The following is a 21,687-nucleotide window of genomic DNA, read 5'->3' on the forward strand; positions in this document are numbered from 1 at the left end:
TCTTACTGTTAATAAGCTAAAAAATATAAATGATAACTGGGCTCCAAAAAAATTAGCTATTATTATTGCTTTTATTTTAAGTGCTATTATTAATGACAGCAGGGTACTGAAAACAGGGGAGACCCCAAAAGAGTCTGTGTGTTTATCTTCCCATTGTCAGAGCCTTAAAGAAAAACCTAGTTCAAACAAGAAGCCAAATTATTTTTATCCCCTCAAAATGTCTTTAAAGTTAAAACAGACAGCAGGTTAATATTAAAACAGCCTTTTATTGTTAATGTCATGTAAGAAATTTAAGCAAGTTACACTATCTTAAAAAACACAACTAATGCGTTTTAGGAGAAACCCTTCCCTTCCCTCTCCTCCCCCTCCCCCCATTCCCCTTGCGAATTAAGAATCTAAGAGAAGAAGTAACCATAAAACAAAGTTTTGTGGAATCCTTCATCCAGAGTGCTTACATGATGATTAGGTTATATTGCCTTCTTACAAAATTTCTCTTTTCTAGTTAAAAAAAATTTTTGTAGCCTTGATTGTTTATTACAAAAAAATTCAGTACAAAAGTTCAATATATTGAAAAATGCCTTTCCCCTCCCTCACAGCACCGTTATATATAGCAGAGGATAATCAAGAGCAGATTGCTAATCTATATGGAGCAATCTTCAAATTAAACCCAGACACACAGTGGTTTATTTACCCTCCCCCTCCGCCTCCTAAGAACTTAAAAAAAAAAAAAACACACATACAAAAAAATGTCAAAAAATTTGAGGGAACCTTTCCAAACAGTACAGTTAATTCAGTGTCAATAATTCACATCTTGCAACAAAGTGTATGGATATGATTTCTTTTACAAAACTTTCAGTGTCAAAAAAGGAAATTAAGGCCATCAGATTCGCAGCTTAAAAATTCACATAAAGGAATATAAAAATATTCTGTGCTTCTGAGAAGGCTCTGCACTGCATGTAGGTAAGGATTACCATACTTCTTTATTCTGAGGAAGACAGTTGACTTGAGTTTACATAATTGCACAGCTTCTGTTGGAACCTCTTGGGGCTCCCTGGTGAGGAAAACAGAAAGAAAACTCTTAGCGCTAAGACAATGGATCACAGTATTTTAAAATAAGGAAGAGATACTACAAATTCATTATCACTTACCTCCAAATGGACCTTTATTATTTATTTCTTCTCACCCTTTCTAACCTTCTCTTATGGACTGCCCCCTAGGATACTGAAACAAACTCCAAAACACTGATTCTCAACTTTAGCTGCATGTACAAATCCTGAGGAGCTTTTAAAGAAAAAGCTGATCTAGGCCTCTAGATTAAATGAGAATTTCTCACTTACCTGGGGAATAGTATCTATTTATAAGTCATTTTAAAGTTCCCTAAGTAGTTCTAATATGCAGCTGAAGCTGAAAACCACTGTTCAATAACATCCTTTTGTAACTTGGTAAACAAGAAATCAGTGGACAGGATTTCTGAATACAGAGAATACGGCTGGCTGGACCCTCAGCTTTCAGATCCTGAAGCATCTGCACTGTATTGATCTTCAAATGAGAAGTCAAAATGGCTCCATCTACCCATTTCTTTCTCACTCACTAATTCCTTAAAATCTCACAACATGACTGTGACTCACCACTTGACTAAACAGAAACTGGTTTCTTGAAGGTCAAACAAAAAGACTTCAAATCAACTCAAAAGGCCACTGGACTTTCTCTAACGTGAAGTGAAAATAGCTGATCCGTCCTTCCATCTTCCTTCTTTTGAACCTCGGTATCATTATTTCTTCTGATCACAGAAGCTAAAAAACCTTGCACATCTTTCTTTTTCCTTCTTGCCCTCAAGTTAGTCACTATGCCTTAATGACATATCCCGTGATGAATTAAAAATCCTCATAAATTCACTGCCATTCCTCCCATTATGAGATACCCAGGGTTTACCGCTCCCCCGCCCCTGCCCCGGAACTGCAGATGGCCTATGACTTACTCTGACTGAGAGAATATGGGCTTTTAAGAAATCTAGTGCTCTCTGTTTTTACCTTCTTGGAAACCAGCTGCCATGTTGTAAAGAAGGCTGGGTTAAACCACCAAATGATAAGAAACTGCATGGAAAGAGACATGAAGAGCATTTCAGCCCCAGCCAAGCCTCCAGCTGAATGCAACTGCAAGACTCACTTCACTCTCCATTGTGTTAATCAAAAAAATGCCCAGTTAAGCCCAGTCATAGGAATTAAGAAATCACTGTTTTAACCCACTGAGTTTTAAGGTGGTTTCTTAATGTAGCAACAACAGATAATCTAAACCCCCATAGAACAGCACTGGGTGTGTGTTAATCACTCAGTTGTGTCTGACTCTTTCTGACCCCATCGACTGTAACTCGTCAGGTTCCTCCGTCCATGGAATTCTCCAGGCAAGAATACTGGAATGGGTTGCCATTCCCTTCTCCAGAAGAGCTTCCCGAGCCAGGGATCGAACCCAGGTCTCCTACATTTCGGGGTAGAGTCTTTACTGTCTGAGCCACCAGGGAAGCCCACAACTCCACTGTCTGACTTTTCATACTCAAATAACTGCCTATCCTTCAAAATACTGGACAGAACCTATTTTCCAGAGATCTTCTCAATTGTTCTGGTGGCTTAAAGAGCCTTCTCCAGCATTTGACCTGCTGTAACTCAAGCTCTGAACCCCTAGTCTCTTATATTATTCTACTACCAGTCATTATAATGCTTCCCATAAGGACAGGAAATGGATCTCGTGTCTGTTTCTTGTTAAATCCGAGTATAAAATACCTGTTCTTAACACATTACTCACCAGAGATGTATTAATACTATACACCTTAATTTCCACAACCTCCAGACCCCCAGGGCAATAATGTGCTAAATATTCCCCCAAAATGTATGAGGAAGTATCCAGGCCAAAAACCCATCCTACCATAGCCTAGCTCAAGTGGTTCTCACTCTAGAGAGCGAGCTCCTAACTCCTGACTCTGGAGGCTGAATACATAACAGGATGTTTATTTGGAGCAGGACTGGGGCTAATTAAGGCCAATGAACGGATTTATAAATCTAGAGACATGGTGATGAAGTCTTATAAGGATAAGAGTAGGAATTTTGATTAATGATCAGACTTGAACAGCTTGAGAATATAAACTGAAGGCTTATTACTTATTAATAATTCCAATTTAATTAATTAAAATCAAATTTGGAGTTCCTTTATTTCAAGGGCTCTCAAAAGTCCAAGCATCAGCTAAAATCTAGCTTGCAATTAAATGATTAAAACTTAAGACAGCAAGAATTTTGCTTCACATTGAAATTGAATATTACTCTTTTTTTAAAGTTTATATGTAGATACCTACTCTAACTTAGCCATCTAAACTCAAAGAACCCTTCAATAAATAATTCTAAGCATGCATTCCAATCCATATATACTTATGTGGCACACATGTCCTGCTATAACATATGACATACATTATAAAACAAAAGACAAAACTGAAATTCAATATAAGAAATAATTTTTTAAAAAGAAGGGCTAACATTTTCTTCCAGTACTCAAACGTACTGTATCTTGAATATCCCCTCAGGAAAAACAAACCCCACTTGGTAGATCACTGATTTGGTTCATCAAGTAATAGGGGAAAAGAAAAAAAAAAAAAAAAAAAAACCAAGCCCCACTATTGGTTTTTGGTCTTCATGTAACTATGTTAATAAAATTTAAAAAGAACTATATTGAAGTAATACCAGCTGGTGGAAAAGTTCCTCCTCGACAGCCACTTCGGCTGCTTCTTCCTCCTCCTCTTCCTCTTCGGGTATGGTTGTTTTGAAGACTGTACTTCTCTGAGCAACCTCCTAAACAAGAGTTTGATTTTAAGTTAAAACACTATACTTAAAACCACCAAGTCTGTGGGAGGACATCCTTTCTTTGCATAAATTTAAGAAACTGTATTCCTACATCAGGGACTTTTTTTAAGTGGTTCATCAGTACTTCAACTACTAAACAGGAATTTTTGCATAATTAGTAGCAGTTCTTAGATCTTCAATATTCCTTGCAGGGAAGCTACTGGGATCCAATTTGAAATACCCACTGAGAAGTTTCCACGACTTTTTATCCCATTCTGTTACTAAGAATTCTGTAAATGATTTGGCACACTAAATTCTTTATAATACTCAACATGAATTCAGCTTAAAGAGCGTGGCTCCTAGAAAAAAGAGGGTACTAAATAAATGCTGAATAAAATGAAGTCAGAGGCCAACTGCTGTGCTCTCAGGGATCCTGGTAGCAAGAAGACCTCCTGAGACTGAAAAGGACACGCTTTCATCCCTTCAGCAACTAGTTCCTCTTAAAAGAAATGGAATCAAAACACAGGAACAGTATTTATTCATAACATGCTAGTGAAGTCCCAATGAACTCTGCACAAAAAAACTGACTTGTCATTCACTGGTGTAACAGAAAGTAGGCGCAAATACAGATGACTTTCCTGTACAGAATGCTGACTTGCACAAATGCAGCAGCGTTTTTGTTTAAGCACAAGGCTAACCTGATGATCTAGCAGCAAGTAATGTGTCCTAGAGTGCTACGGAGCTTCTAATTTTACTCTGTATTGTGTCTTAAGGTCACTCAAGAAAGGTAAGTCCAGATGAAGATGCAAAAATCATGTGAGTAAAAGCTTATCTGAAACTTAAAACATGGACCAACTAGTTTAAACTGGCAAAAGAAGAAAATCAGAGAACAGTGTCAGAAATATGAGACTTCAATTTAAAGTATATCCATGGATATAGTTTATAAATGAAGCTGAGGTAGCACAGTAATGTTTTGTATAGACTTTTGATTTTTGCTGCATGGCCAAGGAAGATAGACCATTTTGAGTCTCAATTAGCCAGAAACTTCTATTCTGTGAGATCAGTCTGTGTCAGATTGCTTAAACCAAATAAGTACTAATAAAAAAGCATGTGAATCCTTAGATCAGTTACAGCTCTTTGAACTAAGATATACACTGAGGTATGGTGGCACACAAAACAGAAAAAGGACTCTCTAAAAGTTTTCAGAGTATCTAGCTTCCCTCAAGTCATCTTAAAATAAGAAAAGTCACACAAAATCGGTTACAGAATTCTCAGACTTCCTGGTTGTCCATCAGTTGAGAATCTGCCTGCCAGTGCAGGGGACACAAGTTCAATCCCTTGTCTGGGAAGATTCCACAGGCCTTGGGGCAACTAAGCCCATGCACCACAGCCACTGAGTCTGTGCACCCTAGAACCCGTGCTCTGCAACAAAAGGAGCCACTGCCATGAGAAGCCCACGCACAACTAGAGGAGCCCCTGCAAGCTGCAACTAGAGAAAACCCACGCACAGCAACGAAGACCCAACACAGCTGGAAGGAAGGAAGGAAGGTTTTTTAAAAAAAAGATGGTTAAAAAAAAAAGTGTTACAGAATTCTCACATTTCAGCTTCTAGCAGCTCATGACAATGTACACATCCCATATGGAAACACTGGCTCTTAGAGCTTGTGATAAAACACCAGACTATGAGCCTCAAATGAGAAGCTTAGAAAATAGCAATTTGCCCAACTTCATTAATTATGAATTACTTCAGCACAACTGCCTTTAATTTAAGCCTGCTGTTAAGCACTTTTCATTTGACAACATTTAAAAACCAATTAATCTAATGCAGAAAGCCTGTATGGAATATAAGTGAGCTAAATGTCTACAGATTTAAATAAAAAAATAATAAAATTCAGAATCAAAACTTGTTGGGAGGTTTAGGCCCCAAAAGGTACTAAAGATAAATGTCTTTACCAAAAAAATTCCTCTTAGAAGGACACCGAACCGTATCAGTGACCTGAAAGGCACACACAGATGGTTTGCTTCTCTATCAACACGTCACGGGTCTGTCCAGATAAAGCCTGGGTACATACAGGTACACCATCTACCCAGCAGTGCAGCAGGGCTAGCTCCCATGCTGTCTCTCCAACTCCGCACTCAGCCATGCCATGTGGGTAGCCTGGAATCACCAGTGTGAGTATTCACGCCACAGAAACCAGCAATTACCACAAATCAAGGTGGTTTTTATTGATAAAGAGGCTGGCTGTTAAACTATGGGGTCTCAGGACACACAAGTAGTATCTACATGTACAAAAGTTTCAGGGACGCCTGTATTTTAGAGGTACAGAGAGACTGCTTTATTATTTTCCTCATTAAAAAAATAATAATAATAATCCATGTTTTCTGTGGTGACACTTACTGCTTTTAACCCACCGGCATTCCACCCCACTCATTTCTCATTAAGAATGCAGTTTTACCTGGGTACCCTCTCTCACATGGAGATGTGACGTGTGTGTCACAAGGAGCGGAGTGTGATCTAGCCGTGGAGGTGGAGGAGGGCTCAAGCTCAAATTCTGTCCTCCCAACTCCAGGAACTAGCTAAGAGATGGGCATATGATCCAGGCTGGTAAAACAAGAGCGAAGCCCAGGCGAGGACCTGACCGGGACCATGCTCCTGCCCACAAGAAGTCAACCTGGAATGACGGCACCTCCAGCCAGCAGCTGTCTTGCATCCATGAGGGAGACACTCAGGAAACAGACTGCAGACAGATCCCAGGAAACAGACCGCGGAAAGATCCCAGGAAACAGACCGCGGACAGATCCCAGGAAACAGACCGCGGACAGATCCCAGGAAACAGACCGCGGACAGATCCCTGGGGACGCTGGGTGAGCCAGTGGATCAAGTCCACTCTCCCTGGATTGTTGCATTGTGAGCTCACATATCCCCATTACTTTAAAGCCAGTTTAATTGGGTTTCCTGATATCTCCAATGCCTCAGCAAGAAAACATGCATTGAAAAATTAAGTTGACTCAATAAGTCAGTTACCTACAATGTTATAGAAAAATGGTCTTTACAGGTTGTAATTATGAATTATGATAAATAGTCTGGAACCTACTAATGAACATGGCCTTACAGAATGAAATATATAAATGCCAAAAGTACTTGTCTGACAATCACAGAAATAAGAACCGTATTCATACTACTTTGCTCATTTCTGACAGAAGTTACTTTACAGAGTCTAGCAAGCAGAAGACGGAAGTTTGTTAAAAGAACAGGCAAACAAACTCAACAATCTAATATTCAGTGGTTCGGCTTATGAAGGGAAACCTAAGCTTCAGTCAGCTATATTGCTACGTCATCAGTAACACTACCTCTAGACATACCCCATGTCATGGTATCTACTTTGTTCACTTGTCCTTGAACCTATTTTGTGGGCTTTTAAACCTCCTGCATCCCGAATTATCTTCCTATAAGATCGTTTCTAAGTTGGAACATGTTTTCACACACAAAAAAGATGGGACTAGATTCCATGGCTCATAAAAACCTATTTCATCTACCATGGCCCCTTATTAACAGCACTTTTCAATCTGTGTGAATCGTCACTCATAACATTTTGAAAAACACATGTGCTCCTCCAGTTTCAGACCTTGCAGAAACTACCAATTTAGAAGCTGCAGTAATTTCAGCACTCGGGCAGCACCAGCTACAGCTGGGAAGAGTTCCAAAGTGCTAAAGGCAAGAAGTAAGCAGGGCTCCATGCTGAGAAGAGGAGGAAGATTCGGTTCCTTGAAGTTTGTCAATTACTGAAGGCATTTTTAAACACCCTCCAACCCTGAGAACCTAGGAGGTATTTGGAGGTGAACTGTACTGAGGTCTACAGTGAAAAAAAATCAGATGCCCTTTCATTTTCAGCCTCAGTCTGAGATCAAGGGCATTCTTCTTTCAGCAGACAGTGAGTTCAGTTCCATACGAATAGAGGTCTAAACACCAGCAGATGTTCACAGTGAAGGACGGGTGGGAAGATGGCTGGGAATAAGGTGCCTCATACGCAAACACCTCAGAACCCATCGTGAATGCAGTTAATAATTTTATTTCTCTGTACTTAAGTGAAGGTCTATGTTTGATTTTTCTAAAATTTTATCTATTAATTCTTACTGAATATGTGCCAGGAAAACTCAGAACAGCTCCTTATCCCTGTGTGCTTATTACTCTAGTGAGACAACCTGACAAGCAAGGCAAGGGCTGTAACCTGGCACTATGGGAGCAGAGAAGAACTCCTGACCTGTAACCATGACTTCCTTTGCAGACACTTTGATCTCTTAGTATGTGTGTGTGGCTGGGGGAACTTAGAGGCGTCTTTATGTGACAACAGGGGTAGGTTAGGTTCTTTGACAAGAATTCTATGACTGATATGTTAAACATACTCATCAAGCAAAGGTACACTCCTCAATCTTTAAACTCAGTTTCACAGGCATGCGGAAAGCTAGTAACAAGGTTAATAATATAAGCATTTACCAGAGGCCAGATACCATTCTGAGCACTTCCCAAGGACTGTTGCATTTATATTACTCTTATTATATTATCATCTCATTTATCGTAATCACTTTGTTATTACCATCTTCACTTTAAAATGATAAAACTAAGAGAGCTGAAGGAACTCACCTAAAGTCACAAGGTCACTGGGCAGTGGAGACAGAAACTGAAAACAGACTGAATTCTGGAATCTGTGCTAACAATCAAAACTACGACAAACTCATATTTCATTCCTAAAATCTAAAACCTAAAATCTAAAACTACGACAAACTCATATTTCATTCCTAAAATCTAAAACCTGCACTTAGCTTTACTTTGACTGACTCAGCAGCCTTGGTCTGATTTAAGCAATCAGTTACTTCACATTTGATTTCATCCTTGAAAAGAAATCACATTTGCACGATGAACTCTCAAATGAAATTGACACCGTGGTGGGGACATAGATAACAGACTTTTGGTTGCCAAGGGGGAGGGGTTTGGGGGAGGGATGGAATGGGAGGTTGGGGTTAGCAGAAGTACGCTTTTACAGATTGAATGGATAAATAAGGCCCTACTTTATAATAGCACAGAGAAACAATACATTCAATATCCTATGATAAACCATAACGGAAAAGAATATTTTTTTACAAATATACATATGTGTATAACTATATCACTTTGTTGTACAGCAGTAATTAACACAATACTATAAATCAACTATACTTCAATTAAAAAAAAAAAATGACACTTTGGTAAAACCGATACGTACTTCTCCCTGAGAATTTTTCAATATAACCTTCACATCTTCGCCAGTGCCCCAAGAGTTCTGGTTCTTCCAGATGAGGTCGGTGGGAGGACTGGCTGTGACACCGGCATTCGCAGCCCAGATCTGGGAAAGAGAAAGGAAATCAAATCAGTCTATGCACAGCCCTGCTCTCCCACGTGCCAATAACATAATGATGAGACTTTTTAACATCTTGTAAGAGGAGTGATTCTAGAATTTCCAGGACTATGACCTAGCTTCAGCCTTGCTATATTAACCAGTTATGTTTCCAAGAGCCACAGAGCTCATCCAGACCTCAGCTTCCCCATCTAATAAGTAAAAATGCTGCTACAAGGACTAGATTCATATCCTAGCTCTCCTAACATGTCAGCTCACCTTGATCAAGCTACCTTACTTTTACCCTCCAATGGGACAGAAATGGTACTGTTAATACATGGGACTACTGTGAAGGAAAATGATGACCCAGAAAGAGGAGCTGAAGCTGAAACCCCAATACTTTGGCCACCTGATGCAAAGAGCTGACTCATTTGAAAAGACCCTGATGCTGGGAAAGATTGAGGGCAGGAGGAGAAGGGGACGACAGATGATGAGATGGTTGGATGGCATCACCGACTCAATGGATATGGGTTTGGGTAGACTCCAGGAGTTGGTGATGGACAGGGAGGCCTGGTCTGCTGCGGTTCATGGGGTCGCAAAGAATCACACACGACTGAGCAACTGAACTGATAAAGAGGAGATGGCTGACTCAATGAATATAAGCTCTCACTGCCAACACTCTATTATTCTATGGGTCTTATGAGCCATCCTTCCATGTAGAGCCTTCTGCCCTGCTCCAGTGGGATCCTCCAGCTGCCTACAGCAGGAACTGAGGAGATGACTAACTTCTCTAGCAATCTCTGCAGCAGACAGCCTATCTAGAATACGGTAATGGAAAGTGGTACATACCCAACTAGGGACAGTGTCATAATATCCCAGAATGTCTGAGACTGAATTCCAAAAAGAAGTCAGGAAACAGAAAATCACTCATTATTCAATGGAAAACATGACTGCTATCGAAACAGACAAAACAAACAAAAGAAATATTTCCCTTTTCCTAAACAAGGTAATTCTGCAATATTTTAATGTATTTACTGGCAGAAGAGTACTGGTAGAATAGAGAAAACTTGAAAGTTAGAAAACCTGGGTTTGAATTATGGACATATATGTGTGATATGTGATGTGATAGTCCCTCAATCATGTCTGACTCTTTGCGACCCCATGGATTGTAGCCTGCCAGGCTCCTCTGTCCATGGAATTCTCCAGGCAAGAATACTGGAGTAGGTAGCCATTGCCTTCTCCATGGGATCTTTTGACCCAGGGATCAAACCCAGGTCTCCTATGTCTCCTGCATTGCAGGCAGATTCTTTACCAGTGAGCATAACACTACACCTCTACAAACCTCTGTAGGGACACTATGACCAGTCCTGATCTTTCCAAAAGACCATATGAAAACAGATAGCAAAGTTTTGTACTCCATACATTGTTTAGGAACATAAAGGGCCATACAATGGCAAAATGAAGACTGGAGATGGTATAAGCTGGTATCTTTTTAAATGGGGAGAAAACTTTATCAACTACTAATTAGGAGAAACCCCTTTCCTCTTTAGCTCCTTTGAAGCTTCCAAATCTTCCATCAGCTTTATAAATGGAAAAGGGCAGAGAGCATTTACTAGGATAAAACTGAAAAAAAGAACTAGATCCAGGCTGACCTTCGGGTTTTGTGGAATATTAATCTAACCTCAAGCTATACTTTTCACTATTCCATATGGAATCATACACTTAATCTAGTGTTAATAATAATAATAACACATCAGTAACCTTACTGGGTAATTTAACCTAAAACTAATATGTCCTAGAGCTGTACTGTTCAACATGGTAGTCATATGAAGCTTGTGAGCACTTGAAACATGGCTAGTAAGTATAAAGATTTAGTTAAAAAAAAAAAGTAAAATATCTAGTATTTTTTCTATTGATCATGATATAATAATGAATTGGTGAAATGATAATATTTTACATACACTGAGTTAAATAAAAGATAGTTCTAAAATTAATTTCACCTTTCTTTTTCACTTGTTTTAAATGTGGCTACATGAAAATTTCAAATTACATATGTAGTTCCCTTACTTCGGGTCTAGAGTTTTAAACTGATCTTTGCTATTGCCTTGTCTTGTACAATTTTACAGGAAGATTACTTATCACTACCATGTTCCACAGAGCTTCGTAACACATTTAATGCCAGTTAACAAATGAAAAAAAAAAAAGTATTACTTATGTGAAAACTGATTTCTCCCCTAGATCCACAGAATATATATATATATTTAGTCACTGAGGAACTACATTCAGTGGAAAAAGCAGATGACTGGCCTAACGGTTTTATACTACTTTAAAGAGATAAAGAGCACACTCAAATCTGAAAATTCTGAATTAAAATGTCAGATTCTTTCCAACACATTATGCAGCTTCCACATAACACACAATAGGACTGAGCAATTTTGTCTCACTATAATAATCACAGAAGAGAAGAAAAGACAGTGTGGTTAGGGTATGTTCCCATTTTCACCAATTATTACAAAATTAGCATCTGATATTTTCATAATGTGGTGGCAAGTTCTATGAATACATTTTTTAAAAGAGAAGTTCTAACCTATTTGAAGCTTTGATATTCAATACTAAGTAAGGTTTGCATCAATCATAAAATATTAAACATTTAATATTTTTTAAAAAGAACTGATAAAAGGACAGCCACTTCAACATTCTTTACAGATGAAAACAGTGACTTCTTTAAAATCTGTATCAAACTTAACATATTTTGTTTGCTAAGTCTCCTTACTGAGTAAAAACAAAGGAATTGTGTGTTTGCTCAAGGGAAAATATTTCTCTAAAAAGTGAGTCAGTAATACTTAGTAATGATTACATATGTGCAACTGCAGAACACAACCACAAAGCACCATTTAGAATTCAAAGCAGAGTCAGAAGGACACGAAGCCCGTCGCCCTCTAAATCTTGACAGCTTAGATATCTGAAAGACCACCCTGATCTTGCTAAAATATTATGTCTAGAGAATGATACTTAACAGTACCTATCACCTAGCTGTGTTCAGTCGCTAAGTGGTGTCCAACTCTTTGTGACCCTGTGAACCGCAGCATGCCCAGCTTCCTGTCCTTCACTGTCTCCTGGAGTTTGCTCAAACTCATATCCACTGAGTCAGTGATGTTATCCAACCATCTCATCCTCTGTTGCCCCCTTCTCTTGCCCTCAATCTTTCCCAACATCAGAGTCTTTTCCAATGAGTCCACTCTTCTTTGGCGCTTAAGTGCCAAAGTATTGGAGCTTCAGCACCAGACCTTCCAATGAATATTCAGGGTTGATTTCCTTTGGGATTGACTGGTTTGATCTCCTTGGAGTCTCCAAGGGACTCTCAAGAATCTTCTCCAACACCACAGTTTGAAAGCATCAATTCCTTGGCGTTCAGCCTTCTTTATGATCCAACTCTCACATTCATAAATGACAATGGAAAAACCATAGCTTTGACTAAACAGACCTTTGTGGGCAAAGTGAAGTCTCTGCTTTTTAATACACTGCCTAGGTTTGACATAGCTATTCTTCCAAGGAGCAGGCACCTTTTAATTTCATGGCTACAGTCACCATCCACACTGATCTTGGAGCCCTAGTAACTTTTGTTAAAACAAGTCCGTACACCAACCTCAGAGATGGTAACTAAGAGTGAGGTAGACACCACCAGTCTAGACACCAAAACACTATCCAGATGATACTGATCCTCACCTAAGGCTAAAGACTGCTGATTTAAGGCATACCTCAGCATTAATAGATCACCTCCTAACAGTTCTTTATGCCAAGTAGTATCTCCTGCATTACACTGGGCTACCAGGTAACACTCAAGAAGCAACAGTTTTTTTTGTTGTTTTTCTTTCGTGGGGAGACAAGCAGGGATGGGTGGGGGGAATCGGCTGGTAATATCTGCTAGAGTAGATAAAACTATTTCAGAGGCCAATTCTTTCACTTTTAACAGTCAATTACCATCTCAAAAACACAGAATTTTTTAAATCTTTGGTAGCACTTGTAATTCCCTAATAATGTCAAAAACGTTTTAATGCCCATATCTAAACTGTCTCTTTAAACCAAAATGGTTTCAATTACTTTAATTATTGGTTAAGATAATGAAATTAAGTGATGACTAAATTAACTTACTGTAACAGTCTGGCCTGCCTTCAGCACATATCTTGAGGTATATTTGTAACTCACTGATGTGTCTCCAATTTTTCTGATCATCTCCCAGCCTCCCATTGGTTGGTCCTATTGAAAAAAAAAAAAAAACCAAGGTCACTTCAAATATACAAAAAGTTAGGGAATAATCAAATAAATCAATCCATAGGCAGTTAAACTAAGACAACTTTATGACTGTCTTCCCATGGTTCCTATTTTCCCTCCTATAAAAAGAAAACATGGTTTTGTCATTCAGCAAAACAGAAACTTTGACAATGCTGCAATCTTAATTATTAAGGTGTGTGATCTTAAAGAGGGCAAAACTGGAAGAAAAGAGATGTAAACCAAACTAAATGCTCATATTCAATGCTAGATTAGGTGCATAATTTAAATTTACAACATCATCTCGCTGAATAACTACCATTTCACACATCGAATTTTTGACCACCATAAGCTTTTATTTATTTATTTATTTTTAAAAATCACTTATTTATTTGGCTGTGCCGGATGTTAGTTGCATGTAGGATCTTTAGTTGTGGCATGTGAGCTATTAGATGTAGCATATGGGATCTAGTTCCTTGATGGGGGATTGAACCTGGGCCCCCTGCATTGGGAACACAGAGTCTTAGCCACTAGACCACCAGGGAAGTCCCTGCCATAAGTTTTTAAAATATAGACACATAAAGCCTAGAAAGAGAAGGAAGAAAATACACCCTTTTTCTTCCACATCTGTACCACTTGTGCCCATATTTAACACTTATCTTAAAGCATAAGAGGCTCAAAAAGGGTTAATAACATAATGAGCCAGTCCCAAGCGCTGGCTTTCAATGTTAGCCCGTAGGCTGCCCAGAGCTGCCTGACTCCTAAGGAGCAGTTCAGGGTATTAAAGCAATTAGCTGCACTAATTTATTTATATCCATCTCTTACTCAAAGACAGGAATAAACAAGGCTCAGAGCCAGCTCCAGAACAGCTCCAAAAAGGGCGGCGATGCCTCCTGTAACACAGCCAAACTACTACAACGGAGCAGCAGAGGCTCCCCCGTCCTTCAGTTTCTAAAGTCGTGACTGAGAGGGCCTAGAGCCTGTGCTGCTCTGTATCAGAACCACTAAAGCTCCTTTGCCCATCCCAAGTATGTATTCATCCACACACAAGACAGTTTTAATAGCTTTGAGGAGAAAAGAAGTCACTTCACAGACATTTTACAAATCCTGAACGTGCTTCTGAAAGTGCAGTCCATTCCACTGTACCTGCCTCTTCATGGCCCCAGCTCAAAAGTTCAGGATTCCCTGCTATGAATATTTTATGTTTACTTTTAAATAATTTCAAGATTGGGCTTCATACTATTCCTAGTGCATATTAAATCAACAGTGTTCATTCATTTATTTACAGAGAAAAACACTCCTAACATGTGTCAGAGCCTGGGCTCATATTTCCTCCCTTTCATAAAGCTAATAGCTGTGAAAGAATATCAACGCAATCTATCTTCTTCACAATTCTGGCTAGGACAGAGAATATTAATAATTCATCCTTAGGAAGGCCACGGTGACAAAATGACCGGGTAAGAAAAAAATCCCTGGCTCTCTAAAGAAGAGCTAATGAATAAAATTTTTAAACCACCAAGTGCACCATCCCTCTTCCTTTTCCTATTCAAGTTTATGCTACACTTCATGAATTTGGGTTAAAAAGGAGAGGGAAACTCTTATATCATGAAGATGACTGAATCCAAATAAAGGCTGAGGAGTTATTACAATTGCAAGACATACCCCCAATTAGCAAAACCTCTCTGGACAAAAAGGGGGTCTGTGTTTTCACCTGTTCCGAAGTGTTCTTCAAGCGGATAAATTTTCCATCAACATCTATCTCTTCAATGCAGACATTCCCAGTGGCTGAGGCAGAATGGGAGATGCTGACACTACTGCTGGCCTCAGATTCTTCCACGTCCACTCTCTTCCGCTTTCCTCTGGTGGTACGCACGCTGCGACTCGAGGATGCGCGTGACACTGTTACACGGGAAGAAGGGCTTGGAGAGAGCTTCAATCTACATGGGAGAAATAAAACGTTCCAATTATGAAACACATATGCTCTTCCTATCTTAATGCACATGCATTACTAAAGCACAACATTAATGACGATCTGCAAAAGCCAACGTACATCTTAACAAAAAGAAACTTATTTGCGCTACAATGTCCACTATCAACATTCTTTTTAAAAATTATTATCTGAATGTTTTAGCTAAGAAAAGACCACAATCATAATGCACAGTTTGGAAAACTGGGAGAGGGGTTGGTGAGAGGTTGGGGGGAACAACTCATCCACCATCACCCCACCACAACCACTGTTACATTTAGTATACTTTCCATAATTTTTTCAAACCTGCATTTTCTGTTTACAAAATTACAATCACAGTGTGTGCAATATTGAAATTAAATGTCTTTTTGTTCTAAGTGAGATACTTGCCCTTTGGAACTTTTTCTCAGAAAAGGTTTAAAAGGATTTATACACTAACCAGATTTGAAAAGTACACAGTCTCTTTCAGCAAATCTGGTATTTTGCAGCATCCCTGCGTGCATGCGTGCTCAGTCATGTCTGACTCTCTGCAACCCCATGGACTGCAGCCCGCCAAGATCCTCTGTCCATGGGATTTCCCAGGCAAGAATACTGGAGTGAGGTGCCATTTCCTACTCCAGGAGATCCTCCCAACCCAGGGGTTGAACCCATGTCTTCTGCAGCTCCTGCACTGGCAGTGGGATTCTTCACCACTGAGCCACCTGGAAGTCATTTTGCAGCATGTTAAATTATCAAAACATTTAAAATCCCAAAAGAGAAATGGTATCCTTTCACAGTTCATCATTTAAAATAATAATAATACTAAGACTGCTTGTACATCTTCTGTTGTTGATGAAGAAGTAAGATCTATTACTACCTACCTCTACACCTAGATATTAAAAAAAAAGAGAGAGAGAGAAAAAATATTTAGAGTTGTCCTAATTGTTTTTTTTAAAAAAAATCCTATTTACTTTTCTTCAAATAGAAAGGGTGGGGACAAAAAGTAGACTATGAGGCAGAGTGACAAGCAAGTTACATACCTCTCTTCTTCACCTTCTAGGAGTTTCCTATAAGCACTAATTTCCATGTCCAGGGCTAACTTGACATCAAGAAGTTGTTCATAATCGTTCAACTGTTGCTGCATCTGATCACGTATTTCCGCCATCTCTCTCTCTTTGTCAGACAGCATGCGGCGAGAGTTGTCTCTTTCTTTAGCAAGCAAGTCCTCCAACTCTTGAATCCTCTCCAAACATGCTCTAGACTGAAGATTCAAGGGAACACATTTACTTTCTAGGAACATTCCAACATTAGCACAACCCTAGCACAGCTATTTTAAAACATTTCCTGACCTGGAACAAATCCAATCTCTTAACATCAGAATTCAAGAACATTTTTATTTTAAGAAATTAAAAAACAAAATTCCTCCAATACAAAATACAACTCTTAGGAAAGTTTTGTCTTATAAAAAGGCTAGGAAAAGACATTCATCTAATGTGTCATAAATATACATATAATTTTTGTTTGACCAAATGAAACAAAATTTTAAGCTGTAGTTTTAGTAAAACAGTCTGGCTCCCCTACAAAGCATTCGGCTCAAAAGTATAAAGTAACAAAAACAAAGAATTAAAAGAAAACTCATTGACAAAAGAAACTGAGTATCTTAATTCAGAAACTTAACAAAAGAGATTCTAGTTACCACTTCAGAAATGGTGTGCTTTCCCACACTCTATCAGCATGCAAATACCATATGATATAATATAGTCTGTAAATATTATTGTAAACATGGAAACCTCATATTTGGTATTAAAAAAAAATGAAAAATTACACCTCCTACACAAGAAGGTTCATCTTAGAAACCTTGTCGTTCACCAGGTAATCACTCATCTGCACATCTCCAAAACAGAATTCATCTCCCTAACCTCAGAAAACGACCACGGTAATCAACTCCAAAAGACTGATGTAGAGCTTAGGCCCTTAAATCACAAGTAGTATGCATCAAAGCAGGAGGGAAAGGGCACATACTGTGCAAAAGTGAAATCTAGAAGGCTAAAGATAAAAAGGATCTCTATTCCTTGCAGAAACATTACACTCTAGCTAGTGAATTTATTTCACACAGGGATATAGGTTAAATAATTTGAAACTGCTTTACATGTAGACTGAAGCTGGACAAATAAGCAAACGGGATGGCAGAAACCAGGCTTCTTACTCTCAGAGAAAGAAGTTATAGGTAAGCAAGGAAGGAAGCCTAAAGTGAACCCAGTGGTACAGGGTTAGAGTCCCAGACATCTGTGTAAATGCGTGGTTACCTTAATATAAATACAAGTGGACAGAGATACAATTACAGATAAGCATGTAAACATGGGTTAGCATATACACATTTACCTAGTTCTGCCCACAGCAGGCCTAGAAACAATGACACCCCAATACCAATGAGCATACCCAGGGCCCAGAACTTGCTTTCTAGATACCACTCTCCAGTAAAAAGAACCAGAGCTCCCTAAAGAAACAGCTGATACCAGTGCTGAGACAGGGAAAATACACGATGAGCCTGGAGCATATTACAGAACCATAAAAAAAAGAAGTGCTCCAAAAAGTGGGGAACGTGGTAACCAATCTGACAAAACTCCTCAAAGCCAAAGCTGAAACAATCTGAGCCAATAATCTAGTATCCACATATAATCCAAATTATAAAAAGATTTCCCTGAGCCCATACTGACAGAAACCAAGGAATGCATAAATAAATACACAAATAGGGGAAGAAGAGATGAATCTTCACAAAAGCATTCCATTTAACAAAGATGAATACTCTCTTCAGAATGTGACGCATAATTCCTGCTCTTTATCCTTGAAAACAGGCTGGACTCGGTGACTTACTTCCTAAAAGCAGAGTAGGGAAACACAAAAATACTAACTTACAGTTGGGAAACCTGGCAAACGTCTTAGCCAATGATGAAGGTTATCACCATCAATGATGTGTGTATGTCACGTAATCCCTGATATAATGTAACAAGAAGGGCACTTAAAATCCATATCTCCAGGCTAATCATAAGAAAAGCATCAGATAAACTTAAGATTGGGGGACAGCCTACAGGATACCTGGCCAGCTCTTCTTAAGATGTCAAGGTCATGAAAAACAAAAAAAGTCTAAAAAAAAACTGTCACTGACTAGAGGAGACTAGGGAGATCTGTGGTATCCTAAAACAGAAAAAGAACAGTAACAGAAAATCTGGTAAAATCCAAATAGTCTAGAGTCTAGTTGACAATAATGTACCAATGGCAATGTCTCAGTTTTGACAAATGAACCACAGCCATCTAAGATACTAACAAAGAAGGAAGACTGGGAAGGGAGCTAAGGGAGCTGTGTGCACCAGCTTTCCAACTTCCCTACAAATTTACAATTATGCCAAAATAAAAATGTTATTTAAAAAATAATCAACCAATGAATTCATTAAAATCCAGAGACATTCTATATCAGAAGCTCTCAAGAGAGATGCTAAACAAAATCCTGCCTCAGAGAACTGTATTTGCAAAAAAAAAAAAGGCTATAAATTGAGAAATCCATTTTTTCCCTTTCTCAGGGTTCTTATATTTTCTTTCCTCCAAAATAAAAAGCAGTTAAGTGTAAAATGTATGTTCTTTGGGAATTTCCTGGCACCCCAGTGATCAGGACTCTGTGCTTCCATTGCAGGCGGCACAGGTGTGATCCTGGGTCAGGGAACAAAGCTTTCTCATGCAGCGCAGCCTAAAAATAAGCTAAGTAAAATGTCTCCTCTTCAATCAATCTCTTTATTTTTATGTATCAGGTGGGAGAGTCAGATGGGCAACAATGTCTAATCTGAAGAGACATAAATCACCCAAGATTCAGAGAAAACTTTCAGCCTCCATCTGTAAAGGCCAAAATGTACTCTATTTGTCCACCTTAGATGTTACAGGGTTCTGTAAGAGGGAAAAATCAAAATCTAGGTATAAATAAGCTTTAAAGTTACTCTGAATCATTTTGTATTTTTAAACAGAAATATTTAAATGTAATTTAAATAGCTGCACTACACCTGCTTCATAGTGAAATACAAAGAATACAACAGGAGAGATAGATCTAGATCCTTCTTCCTGATTCTGCCACTAAACAACACACCTCACTAAACTGGTACCATTATGAAAACGAAGAGGTCCAACTAGACTATCTGTAAGATTCTGCCTCAAAACTCTAAATCTGTACTACTCAATTCTAATGGTGTCGGGTTCTCTTTGTTTTAAAATACATAATTGTACCAGTTTATTATAATCTAGCTCTGGCAGAAATTTCCAGAATGTGGGTGTTAGAAAAACAAAAAATAAAGGTGCTTTCAAAGTGCCACTAAATTCTTCTGCAACTCAAACAGACCCTGACCAACTCAATAATTTGGCCAAAGTCAAAAATCTAAATAGAAATGAAAGAAAAGCTGTAAGCAATATATGAAATGCCTAATTACAAAACATAACAGTGCTGCTATATTACATAAAAATATTTTCTAAGTCACCATTTTAAAGGCTATATCAATTGTAAGTAAAACTAAGAACTACTTTATTAACATGAGTCACATAACCAAAGAGGAAATTCTATGGCCTAACACGCAGCATGACGAAATCGATGACTCCACAGCAAATACTCTAAAACAAAAATTTAGAGATGTCTTTTTCTTTTTAATGATCTAAGGCTAAAATTCATTAACCAAAGAAGATATTCCTCAAGATATATTATTTATCATAAAATTTGATACCAGAAAGGATCACTCTCCACCCCGCTGACAGAGAAATTTAAAACTATCTGGCTGAAGCAGGCACTCCTCTCCTATTTCCTAAGGAAGGAGCTCTTCAAAACACTGAGGGCCCTGCCTAACACTGGGCCTGTTTAAGAGCTGCTAACCTGATGCGAAGAAATGACTCACTGGAAAAGACCCTGATGTTGGGGAAGATTGAAGGCAGGAGGAGAAGGAAGGGGATGACAGAGGATAAGATGGTTGGATGGCATCACCGAGGATAAGATGGTTGGATGGCATCACTGACTCAATGGACATGAGTTTGAGCAAGATCTGGGAGTTGGTGATGGACAGGGAAGCCTGGTGTCCTGCAGTCCACAGGGTCACAAAGAGTCAGACATGACTGAACTAAACTGAACTGAACCTGAAGTTAACCAAAAAACTTGCAATGATAGGAACATAACTAACAGGCAAACAGGGAAAGAGCCCTGGACCTGAGTCAGAAGACATAGCTACCAAATTTCAGAGCCTATTGCTATTCACTACAGATGATGACTGCAGCCATGAAATTATAAGACGCTTACTCCTTGGAAGGAAAGTTATGACCAACCTAGATAGCATATTCAAAAGCAGAGACATTACTTTGCCAACAAAGGTTCGTCTAGTCAAGGCTATGGTTTTTCCTGTGGGCATGTATGGATGTGAGAGTTGGACTGTGAAGAAGGCTGAGCGACGAAGAATTGCTGCTTTTGAACTGTGGTGTTGGAGAAGACTCTTGAGAGTCCCTTGGACTGCAAGGAGATCCAACCAGTCCATTCTGAAGATCAGCCCTGGGATTTCTTTGGAAGGAATGATGCTAAAGCTGAAACTCCAGTACTTTGGCCACCTCATGTGAAGAGTTGACTCATTGGAAAAGACCCTGATGCTGGGAGGGATTGGGGGCAGGAGGAGAAGGGGACGACAGAGGATGAGATGGCTGGATGGCATCATTGACTCGATGGGACGTGAGTCTGAGTGGACTCCGGGAGTTGGTGATGGACAGGGAGGCCTGGTGTGCTGCGATTCTTGGGGTCACAAAGAGTAGGACACGACTGAGCTACTGATCTGATCTGATCTGATCTGAAGTGCCATTCACCTCACCTGTAAAACATCCACACCTAGCATAAGTGCATTAAGCATCAGCCCCTGCCCCAACCTCCTAAAAGATAGGGAAATGTAAAACTGAGGGAGAGGGAATAACCAGAATACCATTTATTAAATGGAGAAAAGTAGTAAATATCAACTCAGGGTAAAAACAGACAGGACTATCTTTGGAAAGGTATCTATTAAATGGGGCAATGGAAAAAAGATGGTTAATTCTTAAAAGAAAATCTTTGAAGAGAGTAAGGTATAAAAAGAAAAACTGCGAACAGTAGAAGAAACCCCTTTGTCAGCTTACAGTCTCTGGGCTGGTCATTAAACTCACCCAGGTCTGTGGTCAGACTGAGTGAACTTAAAGGCCCTTGTCCTTTCAGCTCTTTAACTTTATGTTGTGAATAATG

The 21,687-nt window shown here is 39.1% G+C and overlaps 1 protein-coding gene and 1 long non-coding RNA gene across 3 annotated transcripts in view; one reads left to right on the plus strand and one right to left on the minus strand.

Annotated features, from left to right (window-relative positions):
• Positions 1 to 246: 246 nt before the first annotated feature.
• LMNB1 (lamin B1) overlaps positions 247 to 21,687 on the minus strand; it is a 53,305-nt gene continuing 31,864 nt past the window's right edge. The window contains exons 6-12 of one of the 2 annotated variants that reach the window (XM_086410536.1): positions 16,451 to 16,671; positions 15,177 to 15,402; positions 13,349 to 13,453; positions 9,086 to 9,205; positions 3,726 to 3,833; positions 2,031 to 2,093; positions 247 to 1,051 (exon numbers count right to left, since the gene is read on the minus strand). In XM_086410536.1, the coding sequence (XP_086266662.1) occupies positions 1,010 to 1,051; positions 2,031 to 2,093; positions 3,726 to 3,833; positions 9,086 to 9,205; positions 13,349 to 13,453; positions 15,177 to 15,402; positions 16,451 to 16,671 (885 nt within the window). In that variant the 3' untranslated portion in view covers positions 247 to 1,009. The remainder of the gene's footprint in view (positions 1,052 to 2,030; positions 2,094 to 3,725; positions 3,834 to 9,085; positions 9,206 to 13,348; positions 13,454 to 15,176; positions 15,403 to 16,450; positions 16,672 to 21,687) is intronic. The other variant, XM_086410537.1, reaches the window with a different exon arrangement.
• LOC147368953 (uncharacterized) lies at positions 5,839 to 8,667 on the plus strand. The gene is made up of 2 exons (XR_015166991.1): positions 5,839 to 5,996; positions 6,395 to 8,667. It is a non-coding gene; the product is annotated as an uncharacterized LOC147368953 (long non-coding RNA).

This window comes from Bos grunniens, chromosome 7 (genome assembly GCF_055505025.1).
Source record: "Bos grunniens cultivar Pamir isolate PY7600 chromosome 7, Bosgru_T2T1.0, whole genome shotgun sequence".
NCBI lineage: Eukaryota > Metazoa > Chordata > Mammalia > Artiodactyla > Bovidae > Bos > Bos grunniens.